Raw genomic sequence first — 25318 nt, 5'->3', positions numbered from 1 at the left:
GCTGGTGTAGTCAGACAGATTTACAGGGCCTCGAGAATTGTTGCATTTTACACGAAAGGAGAGAGGAAATTATGCCCTTCATTCATTTGAAGACACTTGATTAAGATACAGATTTAGGTTAAGTTTGACTAGGAATTGGATGCAGGGTTAAAAACCCCCCAAAACAAATACAATTTTGAACCTCCATTTTTCTTTTCTTTCAGCTTTCAGTCTTTACGCAAAACTAGACGCAAATCCCAACTCTTGGTGAGACAACAAAGATGCACATTATTCTTTTTAAAATACAATGTAATGTTATTAGTGAAATCAGTTATTTTTAAAAATCCATTTTAATGCTTTAACTGCTCAAATGAACTGCTACCTCGTTAACAGCAATTGGGTCATAGTGTGCGTTGTGTCATGAAACCTTAGACAATGATAAGGCCCCATATGAATAGAAATGCAAGGATGCGTGTGTGCCTAACCTGTGACTGTGTGCACGCAAGCACATACAAATGTATTTTCCAAGTTAGAGTGTGATGTAGAGCAGAACAGACAGAGAGCCAGACAGAAGGAAGTAGGGAATGAGTGTCAAATTGTGAGAGAGGGAGAGAGAGAAAAAAAATCCAGGGGAACCTTGATGGTGCTTGGCTTGCTGTGAGTGGGTGAGGGACGGTAAGGGTAAGGGATGGAGAGAGATTGAGTGAAGGGTGTGTGGGGGTTGGTGAGGGGGGGTAGAATGTGGCAGCCTGTCCTTGTGCCTCCTCCACTCCTCTCCTCTCTAGCCTTCTCCTCTCTCCTCTCAGCCTGTTTCTGGCTCATTACCCCCTCCGCCAGCAGACTTCTCCCTGGGCGGCAGTGAAAAGAACTGTCCTCTCTCGCTCTCTCTTTCTGCCCGACAGCCGCAGCCTGAGCACTGCCCTGCCCTCCTGATATTAATCACACACACACACACACACACACACACACACACACACACACACACACACACACACATACACATACACATACACATACATACACTCTCCTTCAAGTGCGCGCACACTCTCCCCAGTGAGCTCCTCTGATGGACAGGCTGGTGGGCAGCCGTCTCTTCTCCTGGCCCTCACTTGCAAATGAGACATCCAACCTCTTAGAGAAGCAGGCGAGGGACAGGATATTAGAAAAGTTTTATGGGGAGGAAACTTTGTTTTCATTATATGCTCTTGTGTGAGTAACTGGGGGAGGAGATGCTAAATGTGCACGGTACATAAACTTTGACTTGACTTGTTGAGTAATTTTTATGTTGCTTGTTTTAAAAATAAATTATTTTGGATCTGACAAATATATTGTGGAGAGTAGGGTTAGAATATAATTATCAAATGCTTTTTTTTATTTTCAGGCATAATTCAAGGTCCAAATATAACCGTATGCAACTATAAAACCCAAAAACCAAACACAAGGAACAATTTCTTACTCTTATTTGGGTACAAACTAAAAGTTGTTAATGTTTTCTGATGCTGTTATAGCTTATTATCGTTTTTCGGAGATTCAGATAGAATAATTATGTGAAGTAGAATTTGCGAATCATTCTGAATATCGAGCTAATTATGTTAAAGTTTCGTACAGGAATGTTTGTAAACACAACAGGAAAATGGCTCTATTTTTGATTGATTGATTGACAAATGAGTTTGATTTGTCATTTGAGACAATCAACTAATTGATAATTAATTGAAAAAACATAAGGCAGATTTTTCATCTTAAAGTCAAACTATGGAATTATGTGTCACATTTATGTGGTCAGAAAACTATGGATTGTGGCTTTAAAGTCCAACGTCAGCAACTCACTAGCATCCTTTGCCTAGGACTATTTAACTTCAGTGATAATTAACGGAGCATGTGCAGTAGGTGTTTGTTTTTTGCATAAAAATGTATGCTTAAGAATGTTAAATATCACCGCAAAATATAGGGTGTATGAAACTTCAGTCAGTATCTCTATTAGTCTTAAAGGCTAGTGGAGACAGCTGACCAGCTCTCCAAAGTGCTGTAGTGTGTTTATAACCCACTGTCGTGTATTGCCTCAAGATATCCCAGGGCACCAACCCCTCCCTGTCTTACCCTCTTTGCCCTCTCTTAAAACCTGTGCCCGCTGACAGTCTGCCAGGTGTGCCCATACCCAGGAGACATGCCCGGTGTCACCAAGCAAAGCGGGCTCACGCTGGCCGTGAAGAGAGGCGAGATGCCAGCTCGGCCGCAGAATAACTTTAGCGGGGGGACAGAGAGGATCCCTGATGCTGGTATGTGTGACATTAGCTGGCCGCCTTCCCTCTCATCTCTGCAAAGCTCACTGCCCCAGCTCAGCCTTCACATGCTGACTGGTTATGTGACCCGGTGTCCAAGTGACATATTCCCTGGCAGGGAGTCGGAATATGAAATTATCGTATTATTCACGTCCTACCTTTGACATTGTCTGTTAACTGTGCACCAGGCAACACAGATAGCACTACAATCTGGCAGCACTATCCACCTGAGTTAGTGTGTCTAAACATCAAGCGAAGAAAAGCACTGGCCACACGTCTGTCATACCCAACATCCAATGTGTGTCTCTCCTGGTTCGACGCTGTGCTAATAGCTTAGCTTCCACTTTTGTGGCGCTGTCTCCTGGGTGTTCCTTGAGTCTTCCTGTTCTGATGAGAGCAGCTGGACACTGGGGAGTCTTTGTCTCCTTTCTCAGGCAGACTATGCAATTTAAACCTGCCTCGGGCATGTAGATATTACTCCCTGACGAGATGGCTGAAAATTAATGGAAATTGTTTTAGAGGAATCATTATTAACATTCTCCTTTGGATGCCCTTTTGTCATCTCCGCCGCGTCGCCTCTCCTGTTTTATTCTCACGCTAATTTATGCAGCCGTTGACATTCCTGTCGGTGTGTGAATGTGCTGGGAAATGTGAATAATCAGACTAATAATTAGTAATTGTTCCGTCACTTCAGTGAGCATATATTTTTGCATTGGAAGAATATCACTCATGAATGTATCATTATCTTATTTAGCTGTTGCTTTCCCTCTAATGTTCACTGCCATCTTTTTTTGTTTTTTAGCATCCAGTATGCAATGCTTGGGATTGTCTGTAGTAAACTGTAGGCACCACTAATGCACAAGGAAGAAGGTATTACAGTTTTTCTCCTCATGTTTTTCCTCTGGTGAAGAAGACTTGGTTGTAGTGTAGTAGTGCAGACTCGCTCATCTCTGGAACCAGGAAATCACATTCCCTCACACATACGACTCAATTTCACACCCCGAGCTGGATTAAGAAGACTCTTCGCTCCAGGCCTGCGCAGGAAAAAGGGTAAATATCACCCTTGTTCCTGGTGCCGGAAAATCCGCTATTTAAATGGGGAGTAATATAACTGACATTTTCCAGTTCATTATGCAGCCCCTGACCTTCACGATGTACGACTTGGATACTTGTCTGGCAAAAGGCGAGGCCTGGTTCTCCCTAATGGGAGACGTTTGACCTTGTCAGGAACTATGGGGAGGTCAGGGATGAAGGAGGCTATAATCGGCCAAGAAAGATGGGACACAGTGAACAACTCCAACAACGACTAAGGACACAGTAACACACTGAACAGCAGTGCGGACTGCAGTGAGACAGAAGGGGACTTAGTGAAAACTTAAAAATCATTTTTTTAGGAGAATGAGTAAATAATCTATTTGTGTATTTTGGAAAGCGATAATGCCTTTGATACACTATGTACATTTCTGATCTGCCGGGGATAATCTATAGCCGTCGAATGTGTATTACATCATCTGGTCTTCAGATTTGTGTTTATCTGTGTTTGTGGCCAAACTACTGAAGCTTATCACAGATGGATTCAACTAATCTTCAACTGGCTCATTGCCTTTATGTCCAACTGTACTTTAAAGACTCCTCAGGATTCAAGATAAATCCATTGCACTCAGTCACCAAACGTAATAGAAAGTAATCATATCGGGAGTCTTTCACGGATTAGGCTGTTTTGAATGTGACTTATAATCTCTTCCATTTGTGTGAACTACAATGATGTGCACTGGGCGCCTGGCAGAGATAATCTTATTACCCAGTTGGCTTTTGTTTTCTGCTGCCTTGCTTTTATTCTTTATTAAAACATTTTGCTGCATTAAACATGCTAATTTGTGGCTGGGCATAATTGGGGTCTTGCTTTAAAAAAACCTCTCCCCTGTTTGGTAGAAGATTAGGAATTTCATCTTCAGGATTATGTATAGAGCACAGTGAAAGCCCATGAAATAGACTTGCTTTCCATTATGGTTAAAGCCACTCAAGCTTATTAATGTGAAAGGAAAATGTATTATTCTCAAAAAGACCATTGTCATATGACAAAAAGATGTCAGATGGCAGCTATTTTGATTGATGGGATTGGTCGGCTGATTAGTTCTTGTCCAATCAGTATGCTTCGGGGATCAAATTCATCAAGCAAGTCAGCTTTCAAACAGACCGAAAAATCCTGGTAATTCTAGTTCAGGATTGTTAGAAATAGCCCAACATTTGCTGTCAGAGCAGCAACAGCACAGCTGTCAAATCTTCTACATTAAAATCATCAGAAATGGGACAGCAGCAAGCCTAGCTTTGGACACCAGAAGGGAGAATGTGAGGCAGAGAAAACCCAGGAACTCACACAGGAATCCTCATTGATCATTGGTGGCTTTCCACAAGCCTCAGATGTTGAGAGATCAGAGCTTCAATCTCACTATGAAATTATATCTTACAATGTGAAATGGTTCCCAGATCTGCTAAGAAAATGTCAAAGAAAGTGCAAAGAGAATATTCAGGTGTCAGTATTTCTTCCTAGTTCACCTAGGGGTCTAATAAGTGATCACACAGAAAATGGGGAATCTCTCCCCCATAATGGTGAGCAACTTTTGATTTTGTGTCAAAACATATTTAAAATTTGAACAGTGCCGTCATTCCTGTGGCGTGCCGCTCTCTCCGTGGGGCTTGTCACAGGAGGCGTCAGGGCATGCAGCTCGAATACACCAGGCTCCTTTCATTTTTCTGTCTGACATGTTAAGTGTGATGGTACAAAGAGGTTCCATTTTAATTGTTTGGACAGATCACTCAAGGGAGAGGCGCTTTGATTTTGGGTGTTGACAGAATAGGCACAGGCTTGCTGAGTTGCTTTGGTGTCTGCTTGCCAGTTCTGGCACTGCACTGTATTGATTGTTACAGGCTGTTTACCTCTGGCCGCACTTAAGCTAAAGGCCAACCTTTGTCGTGGGAATTGAGTTACTGGAAAGCTTTGTTATGCTGGGATGACTTCTGGTCCACACATTTGGATTTGAATGCAAAACTCCATTCAATCAAATCTTGACTGTCAATCAATTTATATTGGATAATGTTTAAGGTAGACATTAGGAAATCTGTTCAGCACGCTTAGTGACAAACAAGCCATTGATCTATAAGTATGGTTCTACTGTATGTATAATATCTGTATTAAATAAGATGAATGGGCACTTGAGCCATGCAGTGCAGCCACTTTATGAAATAGGAGTATACTTCGATGAAGCTTAGTGAGCGGTGAGAAATCACCTGTTGATGGCCCATAATGTAATAGAACATTCCTTTTCAATGGGCGGGAACCATAATGTCACACAGTCCATTAATATTCTCCTGCTGTGCCCACGTCTTGGCTCTCTGCTCTGGGGGAATGATTAGGGTGACGGACAATGGGGTGATGACACAAGAAAACAACTTCCCCACCTCCCTTCTTCTTTTCACCACCCCCCTCCCTTTTTTCTTTGCCTCCCCTCAACCCTTCAACACAACAGCCACAAATTACCCACTTTGCTCGCAATATTATCAGGGCTGATCGTTGGTGTCCATAATTAGAGTCTTAGTGTCGTCTAGCCTCCATTAGGCTAACAATAGAGCCTTGGAACAAGGCCACTTTGGGCAAATAATATGTTGAGAACACTTGACTTTTGTGAAGAGATAGTGAAAAGCATCTGAGGCCATTACTGATCCAAACAGCCTTGAATGGTTCTGTGGTGGCTGGCTGTGTGAAAACCATGGATAGGCAGACTGTGGAATCATCTCCATTGCAGAAAAAGCACGCATATACACGGACAGAGATGCACAGGGAGCAATCACAAGCAGAAACACAGTAATGCGTCTTTCTGCTCAAACGGTGACAGTGTTTTCACTCTCTGTGCCCGTATTCCTATGACAGAGACACAAATACAAATATCATCACACTGCACGCTGCAGTCTAGTGGAGCTTGTATTTCAATCACACAGCGTTAGATAGCTTGCTGCTGAGTTTCCTCCCAGGCTACGCAGAGAGAGAGCACGGTCTGTATTCTGAGCCCAAGCCCCGTTTGATCTCCGTCATAGTCCCTCTAAGACATCATTGTGTAACACTGTAAAAGCGGACGGCTTCATGGTGCGAAGGAAATATCAAGGAAGTTATTCATAAATATTAGATAAGATCAAAACAGCCGGTTGCTCTCAGACTCTGAGCTCCTGGGTCAAGCCATCCACATCCCTTTGATTTTTCTTCTTCCAGTCAGGCTGAGCAGGGAGGATTGAGCATGCATTGAAATTGAAGCCCCCCCCCCTTTAAAGAGCTGGCAAACAGGGAGGAAAAAAAGGGGGGTAGGAGGGGGACATGTAGAGTCCAATCCTGTAACTAATAAGCCACTAATAAAGCACAAATCTACTGTTTTGTTTCATTTCTGATCAACACTTTTCATTATTCATAATTCTCTTGTTTTGATTACCATCCCTAACGCACAGCGCGCCAAACCTGAGGAGATTAATAGGCAGCATTCTCCAAACTCTTCCTCCTCTCCTCCGGAGCTGACACAAATTGGTGAAATATCACTTTGATCATGCCTCCTGAACAACAAACAAAACACAAACCTAATTAGCCTAATTCAAAATCGTTCCAAATGCCTCTGTTTGTTATGGAAGCCTTCCTTCTCGGTGCCGTTGTTAAAGATAAAACTAAGTTGGACAAGAGTCAGTGTTTTACCTCTGCTGCTTGCGTGTGTGTGTGTGTGTGTGTGTGTGTGTGTGTGTGTGTGTGTGTGTGTGTGTGTGTTTGAGAGAGAGAGAGAAGGACAGTTTGTGGCTTTACTAAGCAAATAACGTGAGGTGACCTTTGACCTTGCCGATGAGAGTAAGCAGGAGATTCAAGTTGCTCTGATGCATCAGTCCTCATTGCCTCAAGATCACATACACCTGCAACCAGACGAAGCATACATGCCTTAAGCAATCTCGGAGTCTGGGAGAGCTCACTCAGCTGACTCTTTTCTTCATATTACTCATCCCATCTGGATAAAAATGCCAAGTGGCAGGGGAATCAAACAGCTTTTGGATTTATTGCACCAGATTTTATATCAGTCTAAGTAAAAAATGGGTGTAGTATCTGCTAACGTACTTTACAGTAAACTGGATAAATAATCATATCCAGTTTTTACTTTGTGCATATGTCATGGAGTTCTGATTATAGTCTTGATGATCACATCAGAAGGCTTCAATATATCAACTCATGAATGTGGTAACTCCACCATGAAATAAGTAAAAGTACTCTTCTTTTACTGCCGGTGCCACTAATTTGCTGTAAAAGTTGATCCATCATGTCAGCGTCTGTTTGCCAACGGGTTTTTTTCTTTTTCTTCCAAGGGCAGCGATGCACCAAAGCCGTACAGCATTTTTGAAGTGCTCCCTTTACTGCAAGCAGCATGAAGTGTACCTTGCAATGCTAGCGGATTAGCTCACGTTGCCTCGCTAACATATGCAATGACTGCCGGCGAGCTCTTCCCCATTAGGTTGGCACATCAAAGGCGGCGGGAGAAGTTCTTCACAGGCAGTTAAAAGTGGGCTCAGTGTGGATCTTGTAAATACCGTCTTTGAGTCTGTGCCTCTCGGGGGACACTTCACACACTCCTCCAGTCAGGAGAAGGGAGGGAAGGGAAAGGAGAGGAGCAGTGACAGGCATCAGAGGGGGGGAGGAGGGGGATGGAGGTATTGAGGGGGGGCTGGCGAAGGGGGTTCTGAGAGCCCAGTCCCCTGTCACCATCAGGATAGGATCTGTGGATGAAGAAAATCACTCTCCTCTCGCGCTGTCTGTGTCTCGCTCTCATCCTCTTCCTCCTCCTCCTCTTCACACTTCACATGATAGCTGACAGTGAAAGTAGAGCATAGCTGTTTTTCCCCGTTTTTCTTTTGAGTCATGTTTTTCATAACACATAAATAGAGCATGCGGCGTCCTGGGAATTCTGTGATTCTGTGTTTCAGTATACAGGCGGACACAATAGCATCCACTCTTCTCAAGTGTTGTTGAAAACATTTTATCCATCATAGCCGTTTGTAGGGCTCTGGTGAGGCCCTCGTCTCCGCAAGGAACAGAAAGGAATAAGAGATGTGTTTTGTTACGCACATGCCGTACGCTCCCAAGCCTATTGTTGCCTGGTTTTGCAGACTGATCAATGCAAATGCTGTTATTTACCCAAGCCTGAAATGAAAAGACTATGGATCAATTTGATGCACTTCTATAGGGTGTGTTTACAATGGTTGGCTGGGTTTTTTTTTTCCTCCTCCTTAGCCCTACACCCCCTTTTTTAAACTAGCCCTCCCCAACCCCTCACCCTCACTTCAACATCACTAATGCAAATGATATTACCATGCTCTCTCTCACGTACACAAACCATCATGTAGGCATTCTCTCTCCGCACGCTCTTTCTCTCTATTTCCTTCAAACAGTGTAACACCAGGGCTGCATCCGTCTGTGCCGTGCCGTGTGTGTGTGTGTGTGTGTGTGTGTGTGTGTGCGTGTGTGCGTGTGCGTCTCTGTGTGTGCATGTGTGTGTTTGTGTGTGTTTTGGGCTGACCCACTTTCTGTGCTTGGCCAGGCTTGTGCTGCTGCTGCTGCTGCTGTCTGCTGTGCTGTTCTGTGCCGTGCTGCTAGGGGGAGATCCCTGCAGACTCCCCTGGAACAGACTCCAGCTCTCCTCATGACAGACACTCACCGTGGCATGTTATCCCCCTGTGGATTGGAGACCTCTGCCTCTGCCTCTGCCTCTGTGTGTGTGTCTGTGAGTGTGTGTATGTGTGTGTGCGTGCATTTGCGCGTGCGTGTATGTGTGCACACGCGTGTTCCTGATACACCTTGATGCAGATGCTCGAATGACTACTCACAAAAATGCATGCGCATGGATGCACATGCAGTAACACCGTCCTTACCAACACACACTCACACACACTCTCACACACACATATTCAAAGCACATACCATCCCAGATCTGTATATTTTTAATTCCATCCACCCTCCTCCGGCTCCTCCTCCTCTCTTCCCCGTGTTTGTCTGGAGTTATTGTTTCAATCTTGCTGCATCAGGGGGCCCCTGAAGGTTATAAATTAAACATAAATGCAAATGCGCTGAGCCATTGCCCTCCTCCACCTCCCTCCTCCCGTACACACACACACACACCCGTCCTCGCCATTCAAACAGATCAGTGTGTCTGCGAATTAATAGGAGAACAGTGGGCTTTTTTAATGAGCGAGAGAGGCAAATTAGAGTTGCAAAGCCACAGCGCGGCACACCCAGAGCTGCAGCCGAGGCAACGGCTTGAAAAGCCGGGCGCCATCATAGAATATGCTAATGCCCCAGGTCCTCTCACTGTCAGCCTTAGTGTTGCTCTAGATGAGATCAGAGCCGAGGCTTTGATCTGGGACGCTGATGGGAGCCAGAATCGTCATGTGCGCAAAGTACAGAGAGCAGGAAGGGTGTGGATGAGGCTTGTTCTAATTAGAAAAGGTGCACATAACCAGTGATGAATCTCCAGTCTGACACTCATCATGTAGAAATTTAAGGAGGTATAGTTTCGTCTGTACTCACACACACACACACACACACACACACACACACACACACACACACACACACACACACACACACACACACACACACACACACACACACACACACACACCGACAGCCGTCACTTTCTGTCACCTACACATTTTCAGTCTCTCACACCTACATACACAGAGGATGTGATGTCTTCTTGGGGTGTCCTATAGATAAATGGCCATCTGGTCCTGTTGATGCTATAGGCTGGGACTGAACACAGTGAATGGTAAACACCATGGAGACTTTGTAGTTGGACCATAACAGTGTTACGGCTTTTATTCTCTGCCATATGGGCTCATAAAGGCAAACGGCTGGGAGAGGTTTCCAGGGATGTCGCTCGCTTTTATTTGTCTCCAATGAGTGAGCTTTCATTTGGAGAAGTGGGATTAATCCTCTTGCTGTCAATGTTATGATATGAATTTGTTTTTTTTCTTTTCATGTATGTCTTTTCATGTATGTCGTGACACATTATTTAAACAAAATGTATCACATTGAAATTATTTTACATAAGGCTGTCCTAATTTCTTGCTCAGCACTGTCCTGCTGAAACATAACACAGTCTATATTTCTGCGTGTACTTTTGTACCTTTTATTTATTAGAAGCTCTAACTTGTACTAACAACATATGTCCAGCAGGGGTCTTCCCATTGTCATGGACATGGCTTCATGATGAATTTACACACTACGTGCAGTATCAGGCAGGGTGAACTGTATCTCCTTGTTTGGCCTGTGTGACCTAAAGCAGCAATTAGTTCTCAGAAAAATGTGGTCATCGCTACCCCTGTAGTCATCACCGTTAGTGTGGTCATCAGAAACTCCACCTCTGGCATTCATCATCATCATCATCATCGTCACATTTGTTTCCCACCACCACCAGTCATCATCATTATCTTGGCCATCCTCAGCGCAACTCTCATCCCCAAATCCTTCCCTTCCCACCCTCCGTTCTCCCCTCCACCCCTACTTTCATCCACAGCTCCCTCTGTTGATCAAATGCATCTGATCTCATCAAAGCGGACCCTCTGCTCATTCAAGTCCCAACAGACACCACGGCTTCTTTACTAAGCACTATTTTACATTCATGTTTGAATACCACTGATGGGATAGTATATCTTGTAGACTTTGGTTTTGTGTGGTCCTACACTGCAGCCTGGGGATTTTTTTTTTTGTCATTATCAGTTCAGACAAGTTCCTCTCTGACAAAGTAAATCTAAGGAAGGAAATTAAAGAATGTAGCCTTTTATTCAAATAAGATCTTAATGAAGAATGGCTTTAATATTCATAATATTCATATTACATTCCTATGGAGACTTTCAGTGAGTTTATAGTGACCTAATCGTGCTTAATGGTAATTTTAATGTATTACACAGAATATTCCTGGTGTAATATCATATATTTTATAGTATGGGACATTTCTATGGTTTTCCTCTCATCACAGGAATGCTGTGGTTCTTTGTTGAAGGGAACATTACTCATTGTCAGGCTGAAAGAAGTGAGCATGTAAGGGGTAAATTCAAGGGATATTACAACATTATAGCCTCTATGAAGTGTGATTACATTCTTATTCCGATGGCAACATTATTGCGCACAGCTTGTGGTTGCGTGTCCGACTCCTGTCAGAGCTGCAGAGAACTGGCTTGAGCCGAGGGACAGAGATGGTGGCAAGAGGGAAAATCAGATATGGATCATTGTGTAGAAACTCGCTTGGGCAAACTTAACATGTGCTGGTGTGTTTATATGATGGTTCTGTGTAGAGTGGAGGAGCAGTGTCTTCGTGTAATTTGTAGATGCACAATTTCTCCGGTTATTGATTGTATAGAAATAATACGCATTTCAAACTAAGGGGAAGGAGTCATTCCTCGACCATGTGAGGCGAAATTATACAGTAAATCTTATATTTTGGGTATCAGTAGAGGACTGTATGTAATGTCAAACCGCTGCCACGTTAATGTGTCTTATTTTATTGTAAAATCAACCCGTAAAGCGTCGATAAACACAGAAACATCTACATGCAGCTCGCACACTGGCTCGCTACTCCAGTCCGGATTTTCCATGTGAGGCGCGTCGGAGCCCTGGAGGTGGATAAGCTGGTAGAGCCCGCTCTCTCTCATGCCATGCTGGGCCACAAGGGCTCCGGGAGACGCTGCTACATATTACCGAGAACCGGGATGGAGGAGAGGCGGAGGGGGGAAGAAAAAAAAGTTTGGTTTAAACCTGGCAGAGAAACTTTCAACATGAAGCCTTAAAGACGCACCATCTCAACACCACCACAACACCAGCGCTAGAAACAAAGCTTGCTTTTCAATTGAATATATTTTCAGCTCTCAGCTTGGGTTTTTTTTTCTTCCCCTCTTGTTTTATTTTCTGTGTGCAAGGCTGGTCGGGGCTCGCTGTCACTGCGCGCTGAGATGTTGGAGTGACCATGGCTGCGCAAGTGGCATCGGCTCCGACCAGAACGAATAACAAAAATAAGAAATTATCCAGCGGTTTGGGTCCGGAGCTCAATTCGGGGAAATCCGGAGGAGGAGGCGGAGGAGGAGGAGGAGGCGGAGGAGGAGGGAACGCACAGCGGACCGGACCGATGTTGGGTGCCGGAGATGGGACTCTGAATAATGTAGACCATCAACGCCGAAACGAGCTCAACATGGTCCATTCAACTTCCACGACCCACGGCGCTCCGGACGGCCGCGATAAGGATGGGAATAACCTCACGTCCGCCTCGGCGTCGACTAATTCAACCACTTCCTCGATGGAAACGGGTCTGATCGCGAACCACAAGCTGAAATGTGTGGGGAGCGGAGATCCCCCTCAGTCTCAGCCGCCGCCGCCGCAGCAGCAGCAGCAGCAGCCGCCGCCGCAATTTGGACAATTTGCGCCACATCAGCAACGACAGATCCAAAGTAACAACATCGCCAACAACAACGGCCAGGGACCCCGTGGGGACAGAGGGATGGATCACCAACACCACGGTGGCAAAGAGAACCTGTTGGGGAGCCAGGGGGAGCCACAGCAGCAGCACATGCCAGGGAAAGGTGAGGGGGAACTCACCTGTAAACCCGCGGAGAGGATGATGGGTACCAGGTATGAGCACTCTAACTTGGGGCCAACTAGTAACAACTCCGAGTTTAGTAATAACTATTACACTCCAAGGCCCTGTTATGAGCAACATGGCGGACAGCAGCAACAAAGCAGTGGGATGGGGATAACGCACTCCTCGGCACATAACAGCATGGATAACTCCCACGAAGCAGGGTACCACAACAGCCAGTACAACCAGTACCCGGCATACCGGGCGGGCTACGGCGGCGGGGCCTACGGGATGATGGGCCCCTCGGGGTGCCGGCAACCTGGGAACATGATGATGAGCAGCAACTCCTCAGCAAACCACGGCAAGTCTACCCTGGGAGCCGCTTCGGGTGGCTTTCAAAGGTTCCCCGGGCAAAGTCAGCAGCAGCAGCAGCAGCATCCCTCAGGGGCCACCCCGACCCTCAACCAGCTGCTGACGTCCCCGAGCCCCATGATGAGGGGTTATGGAGGTGCCTATCAAGACTACAGCGGACCCTCGGCGCAGCAGCAAGCGGGCATGGGCCTAGGGAAAGACGTGGGGCCACAGTATGGAGCCAACTCGGCCCACGGCTGGGGAGGGCAGCAGAGGAACCACCCGCATTCAATGAGTCCAGGCAACGGAGGGCAAGGCCTCGGCAGGACTCAGGTAAGTTTAGGAAACTTGAGTCAGACGCTCCGGTGTGCATCAGTCAACTTTAGTTTCTCAGCGCTGGTGTGTCACTCATGATTATCAGGTGTTGTGTGTGTGTGTGTGTGTGTGTGTGTGTGTGTGTGTGTGTGTGTGTGTGTGTGTGTGTGTGTGTGTGTGTGTGTGTGTGTGTGTGTGTGTGTGTGTGTGTTGACCTCAAATACAGACTCCGTGTGGCTCGGACAAGGCATGTGTGGACGTGCGTTGTGAGGTTGTGTTAGAAATCTAGATATTATAGGAGTAACATGAGGTGATATTCTATTATGAAGACGATTTTAATGCAGAACAAATGTCATGACATGTAGATCATTCTGACTTGTGTAAACGTTTGAAATATTATGTCCACATTAGCTTTAATAAGACTGAAATAGGGAAGAAAATATAGACTATTTTTTATAGCTTACAGCTTTTTTAAAAATGCACCGTGGAGTTTTTTCATTCCAGTGATTAATATGCTGCTTTTCTATCTACACCTTAAGTAACTCACATTCATGTCGTGTACTCTCCGTATGATTTAGTGTAGAGTTTTATTCGCTAGATAAAAGGCAACATTCATGTTAGAGATGTTCACCTCTGCCGACGTGGTCTCAGACACGTTGCGAAACGCCCTATTTAGAGGACGCGTTGTGTTCAAAGGAGCTCGTCGAGCAAAGTAAAATATCTGCTTAAAAACACATATAAATGCTAATAATAAACACCAATGCTATCAAATACTTCCCATTCTCTCTTATTCAACCGTTTTGAAAAGTCAGACGGACACTGCGGCCGTCGAAAGACCGCCTGTCTGTCTCCGTGCGCTCCGCATCGAGCTGGAGCGCTTCTGTGAGCCTCGTTTATTCCCGTGCAGCGCTGTTAGGAATTTGAATAGTGGAGGTAAACTGCCTAAAAGCTCTACGTACTCCTGCCTCACAGTTGACATCCAGTCTGCCATCTGATTGGCTCCCTGTGGCCCCGCTGGGCAGACTGCATTCAAAAAAAAAAAAAAAAAAAAAAGGAGGATTCTTACAGGCATCTTTGGCCATGGTGATGTAGTGATGCTGCATTCATGTCTTATGGGAATACTCCTGACTTGGAGGCCTTCCAACTCAATAATTGTTTTATGAAGCTTTATCCTACTACTGATAATTATTCTCATATTTTTCCATAACGCATGACATACAAAAACACTTCAATGCCAATCCAAAATGTTGAAGAGTAGATCTATTATATACTTTAAATGTCACGTGAGTTTAATCTTCAATTACTTTTAAATGTAGATAGATTTTCCAGTTTAGTTGTTTCTTGTCTTAAATAAACCTATCATCATCTGCAGCATTTAGAGAAAATGCCCCAAACATTTGTTTTTCCGTGTGACATTAATGCATCGTAAAATGTAGGCTTGTTTGTTTGTAATTTAAGGAAACACACAAATGCTTTTTCCAGAAAAAAAACACATTCACATCTACAGTTTTAGACAACAGCCCCTGAAAGCTGACTTCTCCTCTGCTGCAGCTGCGTGTGGAATGCGTTGCTCTAGGTCTAACAGTGGTGGGAGGGGAGCAAGTGTTACTAATTATTCAAGTATTCCTCCTTCTGTTTCTGGGGACTGCAGTCAAGGATCTCTGGGTGTCCCTAAGTCCTACACTCTCTGGGAATCCCTGTGCTGAAACACTGCTGGTGTAAACAGTGTGGAGACCTACAGCCAGGGAAAGTAGGCGCTGCCAGCTCAGAACTCTGCCACAAAAACATCACAGTGTTTCTCCAGAAGAGCCATTATTCTGTGGTTGTTTTTGATGCACTAAATTATGCGCACTGCTGGATGGCACATCTGGACGACTTGAGGGCAAGGTGGTTGAGCATAGCTTATACTGTCTGTCTCTTGCAAAACAAAAGCAGTTCATTAGCCTACATTGTTTCAATCAGAGGCAATTTGCATTGGATGCTGGGGAAATGAAATGAACACTTTAGCGTGGGAGGCTTTACTGTGGTATTGATTGTAGCAAATTATGCACTGGTAAGAATGGTCACCAGAAACCTACAGCAATCTCACTCCTTTCTACAATTACTAATGCTAATTATGTGTGTGTTTTAAATATACACATGTGTAAATTAACCTCAAACAGTTTATTAGTCGTTCTATTGTATTCTATTAAGTTCTACTCTGTTGTTCAGTGCGGTGTTGCTGGGCTTGATATCATTTCTAATAAGAATTTTACAGGTTAAAGTCTTCCACTTTAGGAGTAAGTGCATGTGCTACTGTGTTTTTTTTTTCCTCTACCAACATTTCAGCAGCAGTATATTCACGTTACAAAAGCTATGTTTCTATGTTTAATTCATATTTGGAGCGGCAGCACCGCTCTCCTGTGCACTGACAGGCAGTGTGAGAAAGACGAGCGGTGTAGTGCATAATACTGCCTCCAAATTGGCCCCGTGATATGACTGCGCTTCACTTCAGAGTGCGTTTGGTCGGAGCACGCCTCTGTCACCTGTTGGCACAGTTTCCCCTCTTTCAAATTCAATTTCCCTCCCCACTGCCTCTCTTCAGGAGCAAGCTGCGAGCGAAACGAGTGCACCTCATTTACACCGCTGTTTCCCCCCCCCCCCCTCACGCTCACTTGTCTGGCCACTCACCAAAATGAAGACAGAGCCCTCACCACTCTGCGTGTGTGTTGTGTATGTGTGCACACACACATCTGAGATACACAGGATATGTTATTTAGAGGTGTGTGTCAAACCTGCTCTCTCACCTAAATGACGTTGTCCCAGTTTTTCCAATTACTCTGGCCTATTTGATTGAGGGAAAACAGAACTATATTCAGTGTCCAATTTGTGACCTTCTGCCTCAATGTGTGTCTGCCTGTTTGTCTGCACGTTAACAGCTTCAAATTCAGACTTTTACAGCTCAGCGTGTTTTTCCTCCCTTATATCGTATGTACCTGTAGCAGCAGTACAACAACATATTTGCAATCCTAATGACTTATTAAAGTATACATCGTAAATGATAAAGCATTCTCTGTGTCATGCTATATGTGTAACAAAGATCCGTCTGTTATCCACAAATCGGAACAGACAAGACACACAGAGAACAATAAAAGTAATTAGTAGATAATAATGAGGACCTAGTACGCTGGAAATAGTGTTGTTGTTTAGATAATTACAGCAGCAACTCATTTCAAATCTGACCTAATAAAACAAAAATGAATTTATCTACAGTTTCCACTAATTTATCACTATTATGCTGCGTGTTGTGCCTTTGTGTTTTTGTTTTTTTTAGAATTGAAATCAAAGCTTAGTAGTTCTACATATCAAAGACTAGACCCAATTCCATCCTTGGTAATGTGCTTACCTTGAAATGATCCCTGCTCACAGTGCTCTCCAGTGCACACTGTTTACATTTCTCTCTTATGAATTATTAGTGTGATACGAACAAAGACTTTATAATGGGAGCAATGCATCAATGTCACATTGTATTATGCGGCTATCTCAGGGAGCCTTGTGCATAGTGATGGGCCCGACTCTGGCTGCTGGAATTTAATTTATGGTACACGTTCTGCATCGGACGGACAGCCCATGGGGTCTGGTCAGAAAATGGACATGCAGGTGTGCGTTTAGGTGCTTCTCTATATGCTGGGCATGTGCATTTATGGTGTGTGTTTATCTTAGTGCGTCCTTAAGTCTGTGTCTGTCTCTCTAGCTCTCTCTGTTTGTGTATTTGTGTGTGCAGGCAGGAACAGGCTAAAGCGCCTTCGTCAGCACTAAGCAGTCCAAACTCAACCCCGCCCCTCTCACAATGTCTCCCTTTCTCTCCATCTCTCGCTCTCTGCCCCGCCCGTCAGTCGTTTGTTTATGTTGTTTTGTTTACATCTCTGTCTTGGCCAGCCAGCACGGTGCTGATTAGCAACACTGGAGTGAAATTTTAATTTGCTCTGTTGCGTCTGATAAGGGCCCCGCGCAGCGTTTTTCATCTTCCATGGATGAAACACAGAGGCTGCTTAGGTAATTGGCAGGCCGGGGTTATCCCTGGTCTGCATGCGGTTTCCACAAAATGCCAATTAATTCTGATTTAAAAAAATAAGAATTAAAAAAAAAAACTGTCCAGTTGCATCATTGGGTGTAAACTCATGTATTATTAGCTGGCTAATAATACATAATTGTAGTTTTTTGTTTTGCCCACTGTGCACTCATAACATCCCCTGGAGTCAAAGGTTGATGTTTAAACGCCCTGAAGAAAGGATTTAATTACTGCGAGCAGGCGTGGATTTGGTGTCAGCTGTTTCTCAGCTATGTCTTATCCGAACTGCTGGTGTCAGGAGGGAGCAGAGAAATCAAAACCAAAGCAATTTTGTGGGGGAAGAAAGTTAATTGTCCATATGGGAGAATTTGACTTGTCCATGTGGACGAGGCAGTCCGAGGGGTGTTGGCTTTGACTTGATATTCATTTCAGTTTCATTTATCAACCATATTTAGTCCTCGTCAGCAGTGGTGACTCCTCATGACGGCCGTGTATGAAGAGCCGAATCTGTCCACTGGCATTGTGGGATTTGTAGGCGTTATCAAAATATGTATGTTGTGAGATACAGCTATACATGTGCTATACATGCAGCTATTGCCGCCACTTTTTTTTCTCTGTTTTGTAATGAACGTTATAGCCATGTGCCAAGCAAAGGAAACGTCAAAGCAATATATAATAACAGCAAACAAATAGTAAATTACTCTTTCACTTTCAGTTGAGTTAAAGTGAAGAAACAGGCTTTTTTAATTTTGCACTCAAATATAATCACCAGCAAATACTAAATACACATTTTAAGCTTTTCCTCATGTAACTCTCTGTAACATTCTTGCAGTTTTTGCAGCGGCAGTGTTTCTTTGGTCTTGATTTATGTAACAAATAAACTCACATTGATATTTATTACAGACATATTTATCCAAGAAAAGAAAATCAACCACAAGCTTAATTTGATCAGTGTCCCATTTTTTTGTGATAATTTTATTGAATTTTCGTCTGTCTTTTCTATCTCAATAGGTCATAATTTGCATGAACATGCTTGGAATGAGACCTAGCTGCTGTTTTTTCAGTTAGTAGAGAGAGAGGTAGAGAGACAGAGAGAGAGAATATAGGAAGGCCGGAGATGTAGAAATGTAGGCGATATTTGAAATGAGTCACATGGAGGGCTGCTGACTTCTGAGAAATGGGCCTGGCCGAGTTCAGAGAGAGAGAGAGAGAGAGAGAGGGAGAGAGAGAGCATCACTATCTGAACTCTGGCAAATGTCAGCATAGTTAATATCCTCTCCCTCTGGATCTCACCCTGCTTCAGCTTTGTGAACGATGCGAGGAAAAATAAGTATTTACGAGTTGTTGGCCTCACACACACACACACACGCACAAATATGTTGGGTTTCCTTCCTCTAGTAGTGTGTGTGTGTGTATGTGTGTGTATGAGTGACTGGCAGGGAGCCAGGTCTCATGGTGGTGGGTGCTGCGGTGGCGCCCCAAACTCCCTCCCACCCCGCCATCGCCACCACCCTGACCTTCACATATGCTAATTAGCCATGTGGAGCCGCTGAATGAAAGGACCCTCCCTCTCTTTCTCTCCCCCGTCCTCCTCCACCCCAGAGGAGGGGGTGGTCTGTCTTACTCAGGTGGTCCACTCTTACTCATTCGTCTCCCTTTTGTGGGTTTATTTTTCAGCCTATTTGCAGAGGAAATGTACGGCAGGTAACGATATACTTTCTTAACAGATGGTCCGATGCACAGATAGCTTTCACTTTGTCTCTGTTTGTTCTTTCAGTGTTTTCCATGTCTTTCATCTGCCTCTCTGTCCCCGGCTCTCAGTAGCAAGCTAGGTCTCCCAAGGGACCTGCAGTCAGTTCAGAGGTATTTAGACAGCCAGCATATCCTATCGAATATTTATACACCACACTAAACAGATCTGTGGGCCACTATACTGAAGGCCTATCCTGCTTTAATGTTGCCTCCCCTGCAACAGAGGAGGAAATGCGAATCATTCAGGCCAGTCCCTCCAGAAATTAGCATTTTTTTGTGTGATTCCAGCAAATAATTCAAATTCAAAAAGTCAGCACCATATTCTTAAGAACTGACTCATTTCCTTCCTCTTCGTATAACACAACTAATGGCCTGACAGTTCAGCTCTACAAGAAGAGAAGGCAGCAGGATAATTGGCAGATTACCTTAGGAGTTTGATCTATTTAAGAATTTAGAAGATTTGTGATGCACATGCTTTTTTTCCCTTTCTTTTTTAACATTTTTAATACTGTATAATTTTACAGTTTCTTTTTCCCTGAGCTTTTGGTTTAGCCTCACTGACAAACTACTCTGCTTATTTAAAAAGAAATGGAGCACATTTGGAATAAAACTTGAGTTGAGGGGATGAGTTAGAGGTGGAAGCAGACAGAAGTTTCATGCTTTGTAAATTCAGGCTCTTGTATTTTTATATTCTGTTCATAAAATTTAAAACAAAAAAGAATTTTCACTAGCTTTTATTTCATTAGCTATGTTTAAATCACAGCAAGTAAAAATATATGAGTCTCAGATGGAGGTAGTCATGTTTTGGTAACACTGAGACAACCTGCTGCATAATCGTCATATTATTCATGAAAGTTTCTACACATGTTTACTTAGAAGTCTATTTATAATCTGTTCAGTGTGTGCGTGTGTGTTTGTGTGTGTGTGTGTGTGTGTGTGTGTGTGTGTACTGTATGTGACTTCACATATAAGCTGCCAATCGCTGCCCTCCTCCACTCCTTACCAGCCTGTGAGAAAATCATCATTATCATCAACATCATCATCACCATCATCCGTCATCTTTACACATCAAAGCCCCATGCACTCCTCTCTGTTTCCAGACTGTAGACTGTGCACTCCAGTCACACGTCTCGCTGTTTGGTTTGAGTTGATCCTAATCAGCGCTGGCACGGTGGGACCATTTGCTCAGTAGAAAAAAAAAAGAATACAACCAAACAGCACCAGCAAGGCACTGTCTGTCGCTTGTGAAGCACGGAGAGACAAAAATAGAAAAACGATGGGACACGGCAACGCACCGAGTTTCCGTTAATGAGTTTTGTCTGTTTCTTCGGGTCGTTTCGTTTTCTCTCAGTCACACTTTTCCTTTTTTTCTTCTTCTTCCTGCTCTGCCGCACAAACACAGACACACGCACATACCTGCTCACGCTCCTACCTAAACATGCACTTATGCGTGCACCTCTCTCTGTTGTCTTTAGTGCTGACTGGTCAACCATGTATTTTCCCAGCCGAAACACTTTCTTTTCATCTTTGTCCTTTCATAACAAAAATAAGATTGTCCATTACAGTTTACTCTAGTGTGTGTGTGTGGGGGTGTGTGTGTGTGTGTGTGTATTTAAGAAAGACAGGGAGAGAAAGAAAACAAAACTGGATATATTGGTGATCTATAGACACTGGTCACAACAGGACACTAGCGGTCACTCCTGGCTGAGCACTGCCTCATTTAGATCAATTTTATCTCAGCAATTTAGGAAAGAACTTCCAACCACTTCCCCTTCCAAACACATATACACAGTGGATACACACAGACACATATTTGACACTGGTCACTTTACATACTGCATGTGGGAGAAGATGATATGTCAGAAATGTGGTTGTGATGTGTTGCGCTGGGTGTAGAGATATTATTTTCTTACATCAAGTACATCTCTGATATGGCCAGACTTGTGTTCCACATTCCAGTCACTCCTCTGACACAAACCGGATGAACTGGATTAGATATCGACAACACCGGTGAACTTTATTATGGAGTTTAAATGTCTTATTTCTTTAAGATATTAATTCCTCCAAAGGATATCAATACATCTGGAAGCGCAGATGTACGCCGCACACACTTAATCTCCCTGTGCAACTCTGCCCGCGTGCGTCTCCCTGCTCAATGAACATCCATAGTTACTGTTGGCTAAACATGCAAAGGTTACTGTAATGTCAGACACATGCCAGAGGGGAGTGTGGAATACCACATTAACATAATCCATAGACAACTGTCCCATTTACAAACATTGCCATGCCGTGCTGATCGCCACAGCAGAGCAGGAGCACATGACTGCTCGTGCTTCTGCCAGACTGAATGGAGTAACTACAACACCATTCTCTTAACAGAAATACATCCACAAGGGAAATAGCTGGTTGTCAAATTATGGCGTGACTCTTCGGGGTAAATTATGATGCTGTAGAAAATATGAAGACATTGTTGTCTTTGTCTGACCCGCTGGCCCCTGGGTGCACGTGTGAACACTTTGTTGTGTACTATGAGATCTCCGAGTAATTCAGTGGATAGAGACTTTATTAGATTTGGCCAAAAAAAAAGAATTGGAATCAGATTAACATGGAGCCTCATGTGGATATTCACTGCGGAGTGATTCCAGTGTCAAAAAAGTTGAGAATGGCTCTTCCTGGCATTTTATTACCCAAATATCTACAATTTGGAAGGAAATGTAATTGTTATTTATTTTTGTACATATTAAAGCCAAATGATTTATTTTTTCTGGCAAAATCTTGCCCGCTTTTGGGAATCACCACGGTAATGAATACAAAGTAACCACTGGACTAATATTTGAAGCATTCAGTGTTAATTAGATGTTTTATGGTAGTGGAGGCGGCTAACATGTTGCCCTCTCACCCACTGGGGCGAGAGTCTGTGCTGACAGTCGGAGTGATTGTTTTGATAATTATGTGTGCATAAGCTGTAGAAGAGGCTCTTACTGCATTATGATTATAAAAATGCATTTTATATTTACAGCTCGGTTTGCCTGCGCGAGACTGCGCTTTCAGCATTGTTTTGAGGGATCCATTGTTTTCACTCGCATAACGGGTATTTTAATTAGTCTGTCTTTGGAAATTCCCTGTGTGTGTTGTGGTTTGTGTTGGACACTGCAGACTCCCACAGCTCCCAGACATTTCTCAACTTTTTACACATTGGCCACATTCCAAAAAGCGGAGTCATGCGGAAACTTCTGCCTATTCACATTTTCTCCTCTGTATTTCAGAGGATAAACAACCTCTCCATCTTCTCTCTGTACCGTTCTGTCCCTTCTCATTTTCCCAATTGTTTCCAAGTCTGTCTTTTTGTCTTTTGGATGCTGGTTGTGGGTGACCTTGGCTGGTGACTACAGTGCCTACTCATTAAGTAGTAAAGATGAATGGTTCCATTATAGCAGGGGGGAAAAAACGAGCAGGGCCAATTAGTGGTAATTAACAGTGGAGAGGGCGAGGCGCTCTGGAGGGCACCCTGACCCGGACTCTGGAGGGGGCAGAGGGGATCAGGGAGCACGTGTATGTGTGGAAGAGATTTAGCTATAAACCCAGAAACAGTGTGTGTGTGTGTGTTTGGGAAGGCGTGCATTTGCACATAATGGTATACATGATTATAGGTGTGTGCGTGTATTGATGGAATGGGAAAGCGTGTATTTTTGCGTGGGAGTGGGCCAGCTGTAGGTGTGTGATGATCAATGTGAGAATGTGTGGAGGTTGAATTTAGAGGTGCGCAGATGTTATTGATTTCATGGGAATGTGTGTGTTTAAATGTTTATGTGTGTAATCAGTACTATGGGAATGTGTGTACGTGCACATGTGAATATTAAGGTTCCAGGTGTTTAAGTAAATGATAAATGGTAAATGGACTGCATTTATATAGCGCCTTTTTAGTCTCCCTACCACTTACAGCTTTTTTACACTAAATGCCAACAGTCACCCATCCACACATTGATACACTGATGGCAGAGGCCATCATGCAAGGTGCCAACCTGCTCGTCAGGAGGAGTTTCTAATGCTCATTCATACACACACACTGACACACTGATGGCACAGCCGTCAGGAGTAATTTGGGATTCAGTGTCTTCCGCATGTCAAAAACACTTTGACACGTGGATTGGAGGAGCTGTGGATCGAATCTTCCGATCCGATGACCCAGTCTACCTCTGATCCAAAGCGGACCTTTAAGGTGTATGTCTGTATCTTTGCGTGTACATTAGAAGACCAAGCTGGAGGTTTATGCCATTGCAGACATTCCTGTGTGCTGACAGATGGGAAAATCACCAGGGGATTAGGCACATTTGAGCATTCAGAGGTGACGGGGTCAACAGCCGGCAACACCTCTCTTTGACTCTTGACCCCTGATGTGATGTCACTCCCCCTCCTGGAGCCCTTCGGTGTGGCCAGGGAGCTTGTTAGACTCGAGAATAGGATAAAAAGCCCTGAAATGCCAAGCCAATATACCATCAGCACTAATGAACATTTTGTGATGATTTTTGTTCTTAATTGGGTTTTTTTTTTTTGTGCTGATCTGCAGTATTTTAGCATCTCAGCATCAAGGTGAAATTCAAGGTTGTTCACAGAGAGACTCTCTTACTCTCCCTCTGTCTCTCTTACTCAGTGGCTGCACTTGATTTATTCACCCCACCTACTTCCCGTTTTTTATCAGTTCTTGGGTGAAATTGTCACAGCCGTGTAATCCTTTGGGTGCCACTAGCTGGGAGACTTACACGTGAGCCTCGCACTTGGATAGACGGGTGTGCGTTTGTAATGTTGTCGGTGGCGGGGTGTCTAACAGTTGGTAGCACCGGGTCTTGTGTCCAATATGGAAATCCTGGCAAGTCAATAAAGCGATGTTCAATACACCAGTACACACGGCTGTGTTGTCACTTTAACAGACATGTTAGAATTGGCAGTTAGTGTGAGAGAGCATTTGTAAAGGCTGGTGATTTTTTTAAGGTATTTTGCAAAGTGCTGGCAAAGTGCTGCTTTCAGGGGCCCTGAAATTGCAATGCCTGGTAAATGGATGGTTTGAGGAGTATACAATGTATTAGAAGTCAATTGTGCATGGGAGGGCCTATTTTCCATATCGCTAGTCGAACAAGTGTGTCACTCCGTGTGTGCGTGCGTGTGTGTGTGTGTGTGTGTGTGTGTACAAGCTATACATGCCCCTGCTTCATCTATTCCCTTGTTGGTTCAGTGTCACTCGGCTCTGTCATGTGCAGGTTTGTCTCTATAGTAGGGTTGAGGGGTGGATGGGGGGGGTGGGGGTGGGGGGGTTACACTGTTGGGGCCACGGCATACATCAGAAACCATTACCCATAATGGCCTCTTTCCCCACACCCCGCATATCCATTCCGTTTCCCTCTTCTGACATTTATTTTATGACTGCTTACATATCAAATATTTAAATAAACAGAAATAGGGGCTTCGGCTGCGGTTTGCCCGGGGGTAATAGGGGGGAGTTGCGGCGGAGGGAGGAAGGGGATGGATGATGACATTCATTTCCGAAACTAGGAAAGAAAAAAAAAAATAGCAAGGTTGGGTGGGTGGGTGGGTTCGGTGGTGATGTAGGGTTGGAGGAAAAGCAGGAGCAGCGAAGAGGAAGGGGGAGAAAAAAATGCATCGCTTGGCTCCAATCAAAGCAGGCGGCGTGTTTTTTCGCTTACGCCTGGCAGCAGCAGTGACAGACGGTTGTGTATGCGCATGTGTGCATGGGCATGAATGTTTATGCGCGTGTGTGCACATTGTCGCGGGGCTCATCCGTCAGCGTTTCCTGGGGACGCAGGAGGACGTGGGAGAAGGCCCTTGTGGCTCATAAAAAAGCAGGCCGCCGTACTGAAGCGATATCAACTGCAGCCGCCAAGGAGATCCGAGCACGACACAAAGTAACGAAGGGAGGAGAAGAAAAAAAAAAC

General features: G+C 44.3%; 2 protein-coding genes across 2 annotated transcripts in view; both read left to right on the top strand.

Annotated features, from left to right (window-relative positions):
* cln8 (CLN8 transmembrane ER and ERGIC protein) overlaps positions 1-25318 on the top strand; it is a 157218-nt gene that overhangs the window by 83115 nt on the left and 48785 nt on the right. The gene's annotated exons all lie outside the window — the stretch shown is intronic.
* The window catches only part of LOC134000444 (AT-rich interactive domain-containing protein 1B-like), a 179179-nt gene continuing 166156 nt past the window's right edge, over positions 12296-25318 (top strand). Inside the window, 1 exon segment of the mRNA XM_062439784.1 lies at positions 12296-13585. Within this exon segment, the coding sequence (XP_062295768.1) occupies positions 12296-13585 (1290 nt within the window).

Source organism: Scomber scombrus, chromosome 19 (genome assembly GCF_963691925.1).
Source record: "Scomber scombrus chromosome 19, fScoSco1.1, whole genome shotgun sequence".
Taxonomy (NCBI): domain Eukaryota; kingdom Metazoa; phylum Chordata; class Actinopteri; order Scombriformes; family Scombridae; genus Scomber; species Scomber scombrus.
Note: the sequence above shows the minus strand (reverse complement) of the source record. Positions and strands in the feature narration are given on the sequence as shown.